This window comes from Lepus europaeus, chromosome 18 (genome assembly GCF_033115175.1).
Source record: "Lepus europaeus isolate LE1 chromosome 18, mLepTim1.pri, whole genome shotgun sequence".
Lineage (NCBI taxonomy): Eukaryota > Metazoa > Chordata > Mammalia > Lagomorpha > Leporidae > Lepus > Lepus europaeus.
This window is the reverse complement of record NC_084844.1, coordinates 16,225,703-16,243,104: the sequence shown is the minus strand read 5'-3', so window position 1 is coordinate 16,243,104 and position 17,402 is coordinate 16,225,703. Positions and strand designations below refer to the sequence as shown.

General features: G+C 41.6%; 1 protein-coding gene across 1 annotated transcript in view; it reads left to right on the top strand.

Moving 5' to 3' along the window:
* Nucleotides 1-4,088: 4,088 nt before the first annotated feature.
* The window catches only part of EFCAB3 (EF-hand calcium binding domain 3), a 41,799-nt gene continuing 28,485 nt past the window's right edge, over nt 4,089-17,402 (top strand). The window contains exons 1-4 of the mRNA XM_062175242.1: nt 4,089-4,137; nt 6,162-6,215; nt 13,406-13,496; nt 16,311-16,387. Coding sequence (XP_062031226.1) covers nt 6,170-6,215; nt 13,406-13,496; nt 16,311-16,387 — 214 coding nt within the window. The 5' untranslated portion in view covers nt 4,089-4,137; nt 6,162-6,169. The remainder of the gene's footprint in view (nt 4,138-6,161; nt 6,216-13,405; nt 13,497-16,310; nt 16,388-17,402) is intronic.

Sequence of the window (17,402 nt, the reverse complement as noted above, 5' to 3'; positions counted from 1 at the left end):
GAAGGGGAAAAAAAGTAGAAAATTCATAAAACCGCTAGTGGAGATCAAACAAGAATTAGTTATGTGAGGCTGAATGAATTAATGAAAGTTGTGGATTTCTATGTCTTTTATTTAAAATATTGTTGGTTCTGTATTTGAATGGTTCATCTTGTAGAGTGCAGGAAAACTTTTTCCTGATATTTTCTGTGGTTTAAATTATAATTTTGTAAACAAAGGTATTTACCTCTGCATCCCCACTTAATTTCTCTAAAATTCAAAAACTTTCATGAAGGTATTTGTGGCAATGTGATCATTCACATGAGTTCTGTAATAGCATGCTCTCCGCATAACAAGATATAGTTGAAAACACTGGCATATCTGAAAATTAGGCACAGATTGCCTGACCTCAAGAGTTCCCAGCCTTGCAGTGAGTAAATGGAATGGCTATCTCTTAGTAGGCCCTGAAACTTCAAAAGATTATGCATAATAGTTATTTAAAAAGATCTAAGTCTACCTTGGACTGGCTTTTTAATTTTGAGAGTTTTCTGAATTTAAGGTTATTATATGATAAAGCAGTTTTTGTTACTGTGCTTAATGTAAATAGTCAGTGAACAAACTGTAATATACCTGCTTTTAGATTGTAACTCTGTTCATTGTTTTTAGGCTTGCTAACTTTGAAAGTGCTCTGAACTTTTCCTGTTATATGAATAGTCAATCATAATATGTCTGCTATTAGATTATAACATTTTTCATTATTTTCAATTTAAAAAGATCTTCAGAAGGGATCTTTATCTTTTTTTTTTTTTTTTGACAGGCAGAGTGGACAGTGAGAGAGAGACAGAGAGAAAGGTCTTCCTTTTTGCCGTTGGTTCACCCTCCAATGGCCGCCACGGTAGCGCGCTGCGGCCGGCGCACCGCGCTGATCCGATGGCAGGAGCCAGGTGCTTCTCCTGGTCTCCCATGGGGTGCAGGGCCCAAGCACTTGGGCCATCCTCCACTGCACTCCCTGGCCACAGCAGAGAGCTGGCCTGGAAGAGGGGCCACCGGGACAGGATCGGTGCCCCGAACGGGACTAGAACCCGGTGTGCCGGCGCCGCAAGGCGGAGGATTAGCCTAGTGAGCCGCGGCGCCGGCCGGGATCTTTATCTTTGTATCACCTAGAATAGTGCTTCTCAAACTTGACAGAGCCCAAACACTTCACCAGTTCCAGTCCCAGCTGCTAATGTGCCTGGAAAAGCATAGGAGGATGGCACAAGAGCTAGGTCCCTGCAGCCTCATGGGAGACCCAGATGAAGCTCCTGCCTCCTGGCTTCCGTCTGGCACAGCCCTCGCCACTGTGGCCATCTGGGGAGTGAACCAGTGGATGGAAGATTTCTCTCTGTGTGTATCTCCTTCACTCTCTGTAACTCTACCTTTCAAATTGTGGGGGCTCTAGGCTCCCAGGACCTGCGAGATTCTTTCTGGAAAACACAGGACACAGACAGCTCTTAGAGAGACTGCCAAAACTTTATTTCTCAGCATGCCTATTATGGTACAAAACAGCATAGCCAGCAGATTAAGAAAACAAGCAAGGTCCAAGGCCTACATGCCTACTAGTAGGGTTTGTTTCCAGGGGATTTATCAGTCAAGGCCCAGCCACCTCATCTCGCACCACAAACAGATGGAGGTCTGCTGCTATAGAGGTAAACGTCCTTGACGACTCTTGGACTCAGGGCCTTACGCCAAGTCCTTCAGTGGACCTTCTCCTGTGTGAACAGTCAGTCCCTGGATGTAATCTGCACAAATAAATAAAATAAATCTTTTTTTAAAAAATACTCTCTCTTGGGGCCGGTGCTGTTGCATAGCAGGTTAACGCCTTGGCCTGAAGTGCCGGCATCCCATATGGGCGCTGGTTCGAGACCCAGCTGCTCCACTTCCCATCCAGCTCTCTGCTATGGCCTGGGAAAGTAGTAGAAGATGGCCCAAGTCTTTGGGCCCCTGCACCCGCCTAAGAGACCCAAAATAAGCTCCTGGCTCCTGGCTTCAGATCAGCGCAGCTCCAATCATTGCGGCCATCTGGGAAGTGAACCATCAGATGGAAGACCTCTCTCTCTCTCTCTCTCTCTCTGCCTCTCCTCTCTCTGTGTAACTCTGACTTTCAAATAAATAAATAAATAAAAATAGTCTCTCTCTTTAAAAAAAAAAAAAGAAAAATTGCTAATAGATTATAGGTGTCCTCAGCACAAAAAATTAAGTATGTAAGTATGTGAGTATTGCACATGTAATTAGCTTCATTTGGTATTCCATAATATACATCATGTTGTACACCATAATTTTTGTCAATTTAAAAACAAATAACTTCTAAAATGCAATGCATACTCTATGTACAATTTTATCTGTCAAACAAACAAATGGGGAAATAAATAAGTCTCTAGATTTCTCATTAACTTCTGTATTTTTTTAAAGATTTTATTTATTTATTTGAGAGGTAGAGTTACAGAGAGAGGGAGAGACAAAGAGAAAGTTCTTTTATCCACTGGTTCACTCCCCAGATGGCCACAGCTGGCAGAGCTGGGCTGATCTAAAGCCAGGCACCAGGAGCTTCTTCCAGATCTCGCATGCGGGTACAGAAGCCCAAGGACTTGGGCCATCCTCCACTGCTCTCCCAGGCCATAGCAGAGAGCTGGATCAGAAGTGGAGCAGTCAGGACACGAACCGCTGCCTATATGGGATGCTGGTGCAGTGCTGTAGGCGGAGGCTTAGCCTACTACACCACAGCACCGGCCCCTCTTGTTAACTTCTAAGGTACCAACTACTCTCTTCCTGCTTTTCCGGTCCTGTTCTGCACATCTCTATCGATGTCCTTCAGTACTCACTGGCACCCTTTTGCTCTCTTCCTTAGGTCAGATGCCCAAAACAGCATAAAGTCTTTAAAAGAAGGGAACCTCTTTCTGTGCTAGGCTGTGTGTGAAATGCTAAGGACACAAAAATGAATGAGGCAAACCCATATCCTCAAAGAGCTTATAGTCAAATAGAGAATTTAGGCACATTAACAAATTAATGTTGAAATATAGTGAAGCTATGCGAAGGTGCTAAGGGAACATTTGGTCACCCCGGGCTTCCTAGAGAAGACCTGAACAAGTGTGGACAGATCCTTCTGCTAAGAGAAGCATGCTCTGTCCTTAGTGGTGACAAGCACACCACTGCCAGTGTGTTGGCTCAAAAATACTTTTCAAAACAGAAAACACAGCAAGATTCCTCCCGCATCACCAGAAGTTCCAACTCTGAGTATTTCCCAACATATTTCTCTTTGTCTCTTCCCTTTTTTTTAATGTTGTCAATGTGAATTTGGAAAAGATGCTGCTCAAGCTGAGACCTGGTTCTATTTGTAATGTCCTTTTCCTGTCTGTGACCTATGGAACGTGAACATCCCCTGAAGCACAGAGAAGGAGTGCTGTTATATATATACACAAATATATGTGTGTATATATATATATATATATATATACTTTATATACACATATACATTCATAAAATTCTATTTATTTATTTAAAAGGCAGAGTTACAAAAAGAGGAAGACACAAAGAGAGATTCTCCATCCATTGGTTCACTTCCCAGATGGCCACACAGCTGAGGCTGGTTTAGGCCAAAGCCAGGAGCCCAAAATTCCATCAGAGTCTCCTACGTGGACAGCAGGGCCATCTTCTGCTGCTTTCCTAGTGCATTAGCAGGGAGCTGGATGAGAAGTGTAGCAGCCAAGACTCCAGCCAGTGCTCATATGGGACACCAGCGTCATAGATCGTGGCTTAGGCTGCTATACTATGACCTCAGCCACAAGGAAGCACATTTAAAAAGTAGAGATTTTTGTCTACCTGAGAAAATTCATTCTTTTTTGTGTTATATTCACCTGAGAGAAAAATGAATACAAATTCCAAAGCAAACCAGTGTTTCCTATTCTTCTAACTCATGGAAGCAATTCAGCATAGTAGGTTATTTTAATATAGCATTTTAACATTTAATTATATTTCAATATTTCTTGATAAATAATGTGTTGATAAAATATTTTAATATTAATAAAATAACTTTCATCCATTTTTATGTTTCTGATTTGACTCCCATTCCAGGAAATGGAAAGGTTACTGTGCAGTCAATAAAGGAGGGCCTGAAGAAGGTTAAATGTGAGTGAAAACTTGTTATAAATTTGGTAATCTGACATTGCATATTTATTTTATGTTTCTCTCTAGCTTACAAACGTAATATATGGGTATTATAGAAAACTACTATGTTGGCCGGCGCCGCGGCTCAATAGGCTAATCCTCCGCCTTGCGGCGCTGGCACACCAGGTTCTAGTCCCGGTCGGGGCACCAATCCTGTCCCGGTTCCCCTCTTCCAGGCCAGCTCTCTGCTGTGGCCCGGGAGTGCAGTGGAGGATGGCACAAGTGCTTGGGCCCTGCACCCCATGGGAGACCAGGAGAAGCACCTGGCTCCTGCCATCGGAACAGCGCGGTGCGCCAGCAGCAGCGCGCCTACCGCGGCGGCCATTGGAGGGTGAACCAACGGCAAAAGGAAGATCTTTCTCTCTGTCTCTCTCTCTCACTGTCCACTCTGCCTGTCAAAAAATAAAAATAAATAAATAAATAAAAAAGAAAACTACTATGTTTAGAAAATGAAACAATAATAAAGAAAAGTTTTAATAATTCTTTTTTGTTTTTTTTTTTTTTTTGACAGGCAGAGTGGATAGAGAGAGAGAGACAGAGAGAAAGGTCTTCCTTTTTGCCGTTGGTTCACCCTCCAATGGCCACTGCGGCCGGCGCATCTCGCAGATCTGAAGCCAGGAGCCAGGTGCTTCTCCTGGTCTCCCATGGGGTGCAGGGCCCAAGGACTTGGGCCATCCTCCACTGCCTTCCCAGGCCATAGCAGATAGCTGACCTGGAAGAGGGGCAACCGGGATAGAATCCGGCGCCCCAATCAGGACTAGAACCCGGTGTGCCGGCGCCGCAAGGCGGAGGATTAGCCTGTTAAGCCACGGCGCCAGCCAAAGTTTTAATAATTCTTAATTATATCCCCTAATGATAATCTGTAACTTTATCACCATAATTTTTTTCTATGCATACACAATTTTTCCTTTGACTTTTAAATTTTTCACTTAGTTACTTTCACTTATTTAAAAGTCAGAAAGTCAAAAAGGGAGAGAGAAAGAGACAGAAATAGATATATACAAAGAGAAAGATCTTCATCTGCTTGTTCACTCCCCAAATACCCAGAGCAGCCAGACTGGGCAAGGCCATCACTAAGAACCCAAAACGTAATCTGGGTCTCCCATGTGGATAGCAGGGACCTACGTATTTGAGCCATCACCTGCTGCCTCCCAGGGTTTGCATTAGCAAGAAGCTAAAATCAAAAGAGGGGGCCGGTGCCACAGCTCACTAGGCTAATCCTCCGCCTGCAGTGCCGGCACACCAGGTTCTAGTCTGGGACTGGGAATGGGAGAGGGAGGAGGAAGTGGGGTGGGAAGGCAGGTACGTTGGGAAGAATCACTACATTCCTAAAGTTGTGCTTATGAAATTTGTACTCATTAAACAAAAGGCTTCTAAGCCGGCACCTTGGCTCAACAGGCTAATCCTTCGCCTTGCGGCGCTGGCACACCGGGTTCTAGTCCCGGTCGGGGCACCGGATTCTGTCCCGGTTGCCCCTCTTCCAGGCCAGCTCTCTGCTGTGGCCTGGGAGTGCAGTGGAGGATGGCCCAAGTGTTTGGGCTCTGCACCCACATGGGAGACCAGGAGAAGCACCTGGCTCCTGGCGTGGTGCGCCGGCCGCAGTGCGCCGGCCGCGGCGGCCATTGGAGGGTGAACCAATGGCAAAGGAAGACCTTTCTCTCTCTCTCACTATCCACTCTGCCTGTCAAAAAAAAACAAACAAACAAACTAGGCAGTCCATTACGGTAAGACACCAAAGCAATATCTTTTCCACTACGCAAATGCCCACTTCATGTATTTGATATTCAATTCTGACTTCCAAAATTTACACTTACATTTTCATACTAATGTTAAATTCTTCACTACATATAAATATCTCTAATGACCTACCTCTGAAATTTAATAGATGACCTCAGTACTTTTTGTTTACAGCCCCCTTATCATATTTTCTACTTCCTGTAATTTCAAAAACTTACATAGTTTTTATTCTTAATCTTATCTTTAAGCAAAAGGAATGGCGAGTCTACATGAGTTGATGGAAACTGCAAATGGTATTAAAGGTGAGTGTGAAACCTGATATGAAGGCATAGTACAGGTTTTAATAGTTTTACCTAGTATTTTAATCCCGTAGTTATTTTCTTAATTGTCTTGTCAGTTTCCACCTTCTGCCTACTTGTCCATAAAGTGACTGGACACCATTATCTCTCCAGTTGTTTTTCTAAGTTCCATTTCCCTTTATAGCCCACACATTGCATCAAATGTGATTATCAGACATTTTATATTGTTCTCTTTTTTAAAAAGATTCATTTATTTATTTATTTGAAAGTCAGAGTTACACAGAGAGAGAAGGAGAGGCAGAGAGAGGTCTTCCATCCACTGGTTCACTCCCCTGTTGGACCCAATGGCTGGAGCTGTGCCAGTCTGAAGCCAGGAGCCAGGAGCTTCTTCCAGGTCTCCCACACATGTGCAGGGGCCCAAGGACTTGGGCCATCTTATACTGCTTTCCCAGGCCATAGCAGAGAGCTGGGTCAGAAGTGGAGCAGCCAGGACTCAAACTGGCGCCCATATGAGATGCTGGCACTGCAGGCAGCAGCTTTACCTGCTATGCCACAGTGCTGGCCCCCTATATTGTTTTTTAATCACTTCATTTGTGATGTGTTTAACCTCTAATTACCCTGTAACCTATTTAGTGTCATAATACAATTTGCATAGTAGGTATTCCTGTGTCATTAAAAAAAATTAATCCAAAAAATTAATCCAATACATACCCTTTAATGTCCTTATCAGTAAAATGAAAGATGTGAATCCATTGCTAATTTAGTAGTTCTCTTTAAGCTTTTAAGTCCCAGAACTAACTTTTGTGGTTGAAAGTATGCTACCAAGAAAGTAAAAAAGCTCACCAAATAGGAGAAAATATTGTAAATGATGCAATGAGAAGGGTTAGGTATTCAAAATATATAAAGAACTGTTTTAATGCAACAATAAAAAGAAAACTACAACAGTCTCCCCTCATCAATGGTTTCACTTACCTGCCTTCAAATTTAGTTTGAAGATACTAAATGGAAGCTTTCAGAAATAAAAAATTCTTTTCTAAAAAATTTATTTACTTATTTGAAAGAAGAGTTACAGAGAGAGAGGGAGAAAGAGAGAGAGAGAGAGAATTCTTCTATCTTCTGGATCACCCCAAAAATGGCTGCAATAGCCAGGGCTAGGCCAGGGTGAAGACAGGAGCCAGGAACTTCTTCTAGGTCTCCCAAGTGGGTGGCAGGAACCCAAGCACTTATGCCATCTTCAGCTGCTTTTCCCAGGCCATTAATATGGAATTGGATTGGAAGTAGAGCAGACAGGACTCCAGTGTCCCTATGGGATGCCAGCACCATAGGCAGTTGGCTTTACCCACTATGCCACAACACTGGCCCCAGAAGTAAATTCTTTATTTTTAATTATTTGTCATTCTGGTAGCATGAGGAAATCCCACACCATTCCACTCAGGACGTGAATCATCCCTTTGCCCAGCATATCCATGTTGTAGCTACTAACTTCCCGTTAGTCATTTAGAAGTCATCTGAGTTATCAGAACAACTATTACAGTATCACAGTGCTTGTGTTCAAGTAACCCTTATTTTGCTTAATAATGACCCTGAAGCACAAGAGCAGTGATGCTGCCGATTCAGATATGCTAAAAGGAAAGCCATAGGTGCTTCCTTTAAATGAAAAGATAAAAGTTCTTAAGTTTATTAACTTTATTAAGGAAAGAAAAAATTGGTTATTATTGTTGCTTTCTTACTATGCCAAGTTTATAAATTATACTTCATCATAGGTATGTATGGATAGGAAAAAATATGATGAGTTTAGGGTTTAGTACTAGCTGTGGTTTCAGGCATCAACTAGGGATCTTGGAACATATTCTCTGTGGATATGAAGGGACTATAGTAACTCAACTTTTTGAATGAGCAAAGAATATGAGTAGACATTTCTCCAAAGACGATAGAAAGCACATGAAAAGATATTCAGTATCAATAGTCATTAAAGAAATGCAAATCAAAGTCACAATGAGATACCACTTCACACCCACTGTGTTGACAAGGATGCAGAGTAATTAGAATACTCAGACATATATGTAACTGCTGTGGAGTACAGTTTGCAGTTCCCCAAAATGTAAAACAAAGTTACCACATGACCCAGCAGTTCTCTGCTAGGGATAGCCATGAGGAATGAAAACACGCATCCACACAAGGTCTTACAGGAACTGTCAAAGCAGCATTATTCATAAGAACCAAAAAGTGATGACAACTTAAATGTCCATTGACTAATGAATGAATAACTAAAATGTGGTATATTGATACAATGGAAGGCTATTCAGACATGAAGAGATTTTTAGTATTGATATGTGCTACAAAGAGGGGCCTTGAAAACATTATGATAAGTGAAAGAGGCCAGAATAGGCAAATCCATAGAGACAGAAGGTAGATTAGAGATTGTAGAGAGGGCTCATGGGGAGTGGCTATAGGTGCAGGATTTCTTTCTGGATGATAAAAATGTTTTCTAACTAGATAGTGGTGATGGTTCCAGAACTTTCTGAATATATTAAAAACCACTTTTAGAAAGGGTGAATTTAATGGTATGTAAATTATACTTCAATTTCTAAAAACTCTAGGCTACTGGCCCAAAAACATATCTAATAAAAGAACAAGAACTCAGAATTTGTGCCTATTTTACTAGTCAAGCTCTGTAAGTGAAAAATAAAAGAATGGCTCCAGACGTAAATCCTAGCCTCAACACACCTTGCTTCCAACCAGAGCACTGTGCTGTGGAAGTTAAGTGAGTGAGCCATGCAGAAATCCAAAGGGAAGCACTCCATGCAGAAGGAAGGCTAGTGCAAACGCCCATGTACAAGAGCGTGCTTGCAGTATTTGAAAAAGAACAAAGAGGTCTTTGTGGCTCCAACAGAGCAGAGCAACGGCAAAGTAGCAGAAAGAAATCCATAGACACAGGGCACAAAGCCGTCGCATTCAGCTGTATAGGCAATTACAGGGTTGTGCAGTGGGGCATCTCTTGCTGTGGGGAGAGGATGGATGGAACAGGTGTGGGGAGCAGCAGATCATGCAAGCCTTGAAAGCCATTATGAAAGTTGGCTTTTTACTGGACTGGCATAGGAAACTAACGGAGGATTTAGCAGACATGATATGATCTGACTTAAATCTTTAAAAGATTATTCTGGCTCCCATGTATAGAATAAGCTTGGCATAGGTTGATAAGGCAAGAGCAGAATCAGGAAGACCAGTTAGGTGGTCTTTGTAGTAATCCAGAGTAGAACAAGAAGTGGAGATGGTGAGAGTGGTAAGGTTACACATATATGTTGAAACTGGAATCAACAGGATTTTCTGATATATTCCCTGAAGTATCCCAGATCCTGAAGCATAATAAGGACTAAAAATGTATGTATTTACAGAATAAATGGATGAGATTAGATGTGGAAAATAAAAGAGGGCTAGAGCATATTCTAAAGGTTTTGGTCTGAACAGATGGAGCAAAGGCTTTAGAAGGGTGGAACTGCCACGCCCCAGATAGATAAGTAAACAGGTTCCTGAATAAAGGTTGCTGTGTTGTTGAATTAGTGAAGTCACATAAACTCAGATCCAGTGGAAAGAGAAAACACTACTAAGTGGTTTGCAGAACATGGATTAGGTAAGTTAATGCTGTTACTGGCTATAAAGTTGATGCTATGGAACATTTTCTGACATTTTGGATTGACTTTCAAAGTGATCAGTGAGGACAATTCTCAGGTGTTCATAGAGCATTATTCATAATGGCCAAAAGTAGAAGCAACCAAAGTGTCTGTCCAGATGATCGGATAAACAAAATGAAGCACATGCATATGGTGGAATATTTATTCAGCCTTAAAGAAAGAAGGAAGCTTTGAGACATGCTATAGCATATTACCTTGAGGATGTTCTACAAAGTTAACCAGTCATAAAAAGACAAATATTGTATTATTCTACTTGTATGTAACAACTAGAGTTACCAAACTGATAGAAACAGAAAGTATGGTAGTTGGCAGGGGTTGGAAGAAGGGGAAATGAAAGGCTATTGCTTAGAAAGTATAGAGTTTCAGTTTTGCAAGATTAAAGTTCTATGGATGGTTCACCACAGTGTGAATACACTTAGCAATAATGAACTGTGCATTTAAAATTCTAAGATAGTAAATTTTATGTCATCTGTATGTTACCCTAATTAAATATTTCTTTAAAACTTTAAAAATTCTCAATAACGCCATCCAATAGGAACTGTCACTGTCCCCGTTTTAAACCGGAGAAGTCTATAACATAGTAAGTCCTTAGGAAAAGCTTGTTGAACTAACCTCTAAATGAGACCTTGCTTTCTTTCCTTGAGTGTTCCTGCCTGGAGCAGGAGATAGTGGGCCAAGTCAGAGGAGAATTAAACTCATAATGAACAACCCCCTAGAGAAGGACTAGGAAGCTTCTTAGAATTACTGCCACTAAGTGAAGCTTAAAACACTACTGAGGGGCTGGCATTGTGGTGCAGTGGGTTAAGTCGCTGCCTGCAACGCCATCATCCTATATGGGCACCAGTTTGAGTCCCAGCGGCTCCACTTTGATACAGCTCTGTGCTAATGCACCTGGGAAAGCAACGAAAGATGGCTCAAATGCATGGGCCCCTGTACGTGGGAGACTTGGAAGAATCTCTGGGCTCCTGGCTTTGGCCTGGTCTAGCCCCAGCCATTTTGGCCATTTGGGAAGTTAACCAGCAGATGAAAGATTCTCTCTCTCTCTCTCTTTCTCTCCCCCCCCCACCCATGTAACTCTGCCTTTCAAATAATAAAATAAATCTTAACAAAAATAAAACTATTAAGGGCCCCAGTACATACCTAGCTTAGCTCTGATTGGCTAAAGGCACTCCTAACTATTCTGCTACAAGATTTACAAGGCTAGGTGAGACATGTCAGATCATGAATACATTGGTTTCTGCTTAAAGAAAATAAATTTTAATTGTTTTTTAAAAATATTTTCCCCACAATAACTAAAGACTACAAGCTTAACAGAATTTGACTTTTTGTCCCTTTTTAAGGCCTAAGCAATTAATGAAATGATCCTTAATCACCATTTAGTTAAGGCATCTGGGTAAAATGTTTTACTTGAATAACTTTCAGCTCACTAATGACAATAAATCAATACAAAACTTAGATTAAGAAAAATAAACTTTCCCCTTCCCAAATCCCAACAGCATCAAAATTTTCTGACTCTGGTATTCATGCCCTCACATATCCCAAGGTACCTCACTAGCCATGGGAAACATGCTGTGAGGGTAGAAAGAGCTTGCGGGTCATTCTCTGCCTGGGAATGAGCCTAAGCAATGAATGAGGTCACAGTTGTATGACGGAACAAACCCTTTATTGGATTCTGGATCTGATTGAAGCTCAGAAGTAGTTAGAAGCACAGCTGAAAAGTAGGTAAATATCAGGATTTTGTAGGATTCTTATGCTGAGTCCTTTTAAAAAAATTATCATCTTTTATGAGAGATTGAGGTGTTTTTTTTTTTTTTTTAAGTAATGATTATTTCAAACCTCGAAGATGATTTCACAGCACCTTTCAAGTGCCTAAATTGTTGAGCCTCTCCGGAGTTCCCAGCTCTTGGGTAGGTGTCAGATTTTGAGCACGTATAACTGAGTTGTTTAAAAACAACTGCTTTCCAGGTTGCAAGGTGAACAGCTGAGAAAATGGAATGAATTCTAACCAAATGTGCAGGGAATTTTTTTTTCCTCATGGCTTAACAGTATTTACTGTCCATTATTCCTAAGTTAGCCATCCAGTTTTCTTGTCAGTGAACCACCTAATAACCTCTACATTTGAAAACAAATTGGAAAGAGAAAACCAACAAACAAAGCAGGGAGACCTTCCCACCAAGCTTCTGGTCCATAGACCTGTTGTTTCTCAAGCTACACAGAAGGCGAAAGGGAGCACTAGGGGGAGCTCTAGCAGTTAGGATCCACTCAAGCGGTTTGGAGTATTAAGACAGCGTGTATCCCACCTGACCCTACTTCTAAGAGAGACCAGCAGGTTCACTAGAACTGACACAGCAAGTGTCTGGATGGGTGTCCCAGAAAGAAACTGGGAGAATTGACTTATCACCAGGCAGATATCTCAGATATAAACAAGTAGGCAAATATTTTAGAATTTCTGTGACATTTTATTCTTTGTCCATTATGACATGCAAATATTGTTCCATGCATATCTAGGATGTCTTATCTCTATCACGTGACACTCTTTTTTATTATTTAAGGCCTACAATTTGACATACATATCCATTGCAATATAATCACTAGTCAATTCATATATTCTTCACCTCATAGTTAGCATTTGTGGAAAAGGTTCAGTGAGAACACTTAGGCTGTACTCCCTTAGCAAATTTCAGATACAATTCGGTTACCTATAGTCCCCATGCTGTATCTTAGACCTTCAGAATTCACTAGTCTTCCATAACTGAAACTTTGTAGCCGTTGACCAGAGTCTCCACAAATTGCCCTCCTCCCAGCCTATGGTAACTATCATACCACTCTCTGCTTCTGAGTTTGACTATTTATTTAAGACTTATTTATTTATTTGAAAGGCAGAATAACAGAGAGAGAGAGAGAGATCTTCCAACTGCTCCAACAGCTCCAACTGCTCCAACAGCTAGGGATGGGCCAGGCTTATCAGGAGCCCAAAACTCAATCCAGGCCTCCCGTATGGATAGCTGGGACCCAAGGACCTGCTGCCTTCCTAGGCACATTAGCAGGGCACTGAGTAGGAAAGGGAGGAGCCAGGACTCAAACCAGTACCCTGACAAGAGATTCAGTCATCCCAAACAGCAGCCTAACCCTCTGCACAACACCATCTTCCCCTGAGTTTGACTCTAAGATTCCACATCCAAGTGAGAACCTCCAGTATCTGTGTTTGTGTGACTGGCTCATTCCACTTAGCACTATTTGAAAGGGAGCAATGGCAAGAAATTTCGCTTAGATATATGTGGACAATAAAGGTATTCTTCCACATGGCCTTCCACCTTTGCATATAACTAACTTGAATTTGCATGTATTACCATTCCTTGAGGTCCCAGACTTTTCAAAGTTCAGGCCTTGAGCTGGGAAAGTTGAGAAAGAACATAAGGGCTGTAGAGTGGAGGCTGAGAAGGGTGAAGAGGAGGAAAACAATTTGTGAGTTGATCTTTAATGATGTCTTCTGAATTCCAGACAGAGTCACTGACCACATGGAAATTTCGGAACTTAAATCAAAATTCAAGCTGAATCCTCTAACAAAAGTACCTCTCTCCCCCAGCAAGAGGTAGGTAAATGTATTGATACATTATGATGAAGAATTATTAAGGTGATGAGCATATTTAATACCTACGAAGGCTATGAAGAGACAAGTTAGAATGTTCTTCAGATGTCTATTCTGAAGATATTCTGAATTGAGATAGATTTTTTTATGAAAACAAGGATAGATTTCAAAAATATATTTTCTCTCTTTTTTTACTTTAAATTCATTTATTGAGAGAGAGAGAATCTCCTATCTGCTGGTTCACTCTTCCTGTGTCTGCAATAGCCACAACCAGACCAAAACTAAAGCCAGAAGCTGGGAACTCAAGCCCAGTCTTGCATAAGGAGGGCAGGAATGCAATCACTTGAGCCATCCCTACTGCCTCCCGGGCCTGCATTACCAGGAAGCTGGAGTCAGCAGCCAAAGCCAAGAATCAAACCCAGGACTCTGATACGGGACTCTGGTGTCAACTGGCATCATAAGCACAAGGCCAAATGCTTGCCCCAATCAGCCTTTTGACTGGAGAAACAGAGCTCTTCCTGTTCTCCCAGTCCAGAGGCTGTTTTTGTGTTAGGATGCGGAATATCCTTTAATACTCAAGGAGTTACCGGTTGTATGGATTTTGAGTGCCAGTTTAAAGAAGAATCAGATCATAAGGAAGATCTAAGCCCCTAAGCAAGTCAAAATTTAAATAGCTAAATACGTAAGTATGACCAATCAAGTGAAAACTGGTAAGTCAACCATGACCAATCATGGGCTGTAATTGGAGAGGGAGATTTGCCTGTGTCATTAGCAATGGTTTTTTCTCAGCAAAAACCGCTTTCAATAAACCCGCTAAAGACGGAAAGTGAGAGCCCACAAGTCTCTCCTCCCCCACAGTTGTCCATTTCCCTTTCCAGTTTGGAAGTACTTTTCCTAGTGTCCTTGGGTATGCCACAGCTAAAGAAATATATTACAGACTTTTTTTTTTAAAGACTTATTTATTGATTTGAAAGTCAGAGTTACACAAAGAGAGAAAGAGAGGGAGAGAAAAAGAGGTCTTCCATCCACTGGGTCACTCCCCTATTGGCCACAAAGGCTGGAGCTGCACCAATCTGAAGCCAGGAGCCAGAAGCTTCTTCCAGGTCTCCCACGTACACGCAGGGGCCCAAGCACTTGGGCCATCTTGTACTGCTTTCCCAGGCCATAGCAGAACAGTCGGAAGTGGAACAGTTGGGACTCGAACCAGTGCCCATTTGGGATGCCAGCACTGCAGGCGGCGGCTTTACCTGCTGCGCCACAGCGCCAGCCCCTACAGACTTTTCCTAAGAAAGAAATGGACAAGATGATCTTATAACAATCAAACCCTTGATCTCACATTTCCCTACGCTGTAGACTGCAGAATCTTTTTGCTGTCAAGAGCCATTTGGATACTTATAGAATCATTTGTGGGCCATACGAAATGATCAGTTTAAAAACTAGCCTGCTGTTGATTTATTGAATTTTGAATCCTACCTGTGGTCACCAGAGCAGGGCCAAATCAAATGACTTCACCAGCCTTCTATGGCCCACAGGCCAGATGTCCCCCACCCCTGTCGAGCTGTCTTTTGAAGCAGAGAGTTCCTTATCACTGAAAGTAGTCATGCAAAGACCACATAATACCATATCTTTAGGAAAATCTCACATTTGATGAGAGGTTGACTGGGTTCATTACAAATCTAAGATTCTTCAATTCTTTGAAACATTATAAAATGAGTTTCTCCAATGTTCAATCCAAGTAAAGGTTTGAAATTGTGCAATATCTTTTTTTGATGTAACCAATAAAAACTTGACACCACTTGGCCTTGTACTTTCCTCTTGCTTCTTGAGAACAACATATTTCCCCACTTAATGCATCTTTTACATCAAGCAAAAGATATTTGTGTATATTTAGAACTATAACAAATATAAGATAACTTATCAGAGTAAAGGCAAACTTGAGTTCTCAGAAGTTCAAGTAGATGACAAAGAGGAGACAAGAGAAGCCTTTGACACAGCAGTTCAGATGCTACTTGGGGTACCTACGTCCCATATTGGAGTACATGGGTTTGAGTCCCAACTCCACTTCTGATTCCAGCTTCCTGATAATGTACATCATGGGAAGCAGCAGGTGATGGCTCAGCAGGTGATGGCAAATTATTTGAGTCCCTGCCACCTACATGGGTGACTTGAATGGGATTCCTGGCTCCAGCCTGGTCTAGCCACAGCTGTTGGGGTCACTTAGGGAGTGAACCAATGGATGGAAGATTCTCTCTCCCTCTCTCTCTCTCTCTTTTCTCCCTTTCTCCTTCTCCCTCTCTCTTCACTCTGTTTTTCAAATATATAAAAGAAATAAACTTTTTTAATTATGTGAAATAATATGTTTCTAACACCAGAAATCAGACAAATTTAGCCTTTAGTGTTGGATTCAGACAAACCTGGGTTTGAATCCCAGGTCTTCCATTTATTACTTGAGTGACTTGGGACAAATTATTTAGTCCCTTTGAGCCCTGGTTTCCTGTTTTGCAAAATGGGGGAAAGCAGAATTTTTTAAGGGAGCTAAGGATAATGGGCAAGTATAGGCAGAGGTGGCCCTCAGTGGCCTACATGTCCTACTTGTCTATACTCGAGCCACTGGTAGTGACAGGAACAGAATGTTCTACTTGTCTATACTCGAGCCACTGATAGTGACAGGAACAGATCCCTTGTGTAATGTGCCTCTGGGTGTGTTGTGATGTTTACAGTCATCCCAGTCAACAAAAACTGATGAACAGGACTGATATTTGCTGGTTTCATGTGTTGTGGTGTGTGTGATCCAAGTATTTTCCTGTCTCTTCTCAGGTATAAAGATTTTCCAGAATCTCTTCAATGCCAATCACAACACAAAGAGAAGAAGTTGAGCCCTTCACAAGTGGAAGGTAATGCGAATCATCTCAAAGTTAAAGCACAAACAATGCCCCTTGAGAGAGCTGATCCTCTCTTCTCTAAAAGAGATCTGGAATTTCAAGGGTTATCTACACTACCCTCATCACTTAAGAGAGTGGAAAAAGAGGGAGGAAAAGATGTTGTGAAATGAGAGGGTGTTTCTCTAGAACGTACAGAACTGACTAAATATTTTACTCTAAAAAGAACTTGTGGGTATGGAAAAGAACAAAACCAAGGTCAACCATGAGTCAAGTAATGAAACAGTACGAACACAACTAAAGTTCCAGGGTTTCTCAGAGAAAAAAAATCTAACGACAAAATGAGCTACACTAAATAACAAATATTTAAAGGCAACAGTGTCCTATATGTGAGCAACACAATACGTCCGACATCATCCTGACAAGGAGAGAGAAGATAGTTAAACCATGAATTTACTGAGTCATGTAAATGAAATGTGACGCAAGCTATGATAGAAGAAGCATAGAGTGTTGTGGGAGCATAAAAGAAAGTGTCCTATCTGGGCTTTGGAGCAGAGGAGAGTCCCAGAGAAAGCTGAATGATGCGCAGGGGTGTGTCAGGCAAAGAGCACAGTGTTCCAAGCAGAAGGCACAGAATCTGAAGTCCGGAGGAAGGGAAGGCATTATGCACTGGAAAGGCCGAGTGAAGTCAAGCACAGTTGTGTTTGAATTCTGCGGAAGCTAAAGCTTCACCTCTCCAAATTAGGAACCAATTGAGAAATTAACATAGGAGAACAATCAGATTATCCTTTATTGCTAGATGAAAGATGGCTGGGAAAACACAAAGACTGGTCAAGATCAGCTTTGCTTTCCTAATTGTAAAACTGAGAGGAATTCCTTAGGAATAACAGTTTATGGTTTTAAGAAAATTTTAAGCTTTCTAAAATGCCTTAATATAAGGTGACACTTATGTTAAGGTATTTCTTTTAATCAGATGTGGTAAGACATGCAGACACAGAAGCGTCTGTCACGAAGGAAGATTGTTATACTA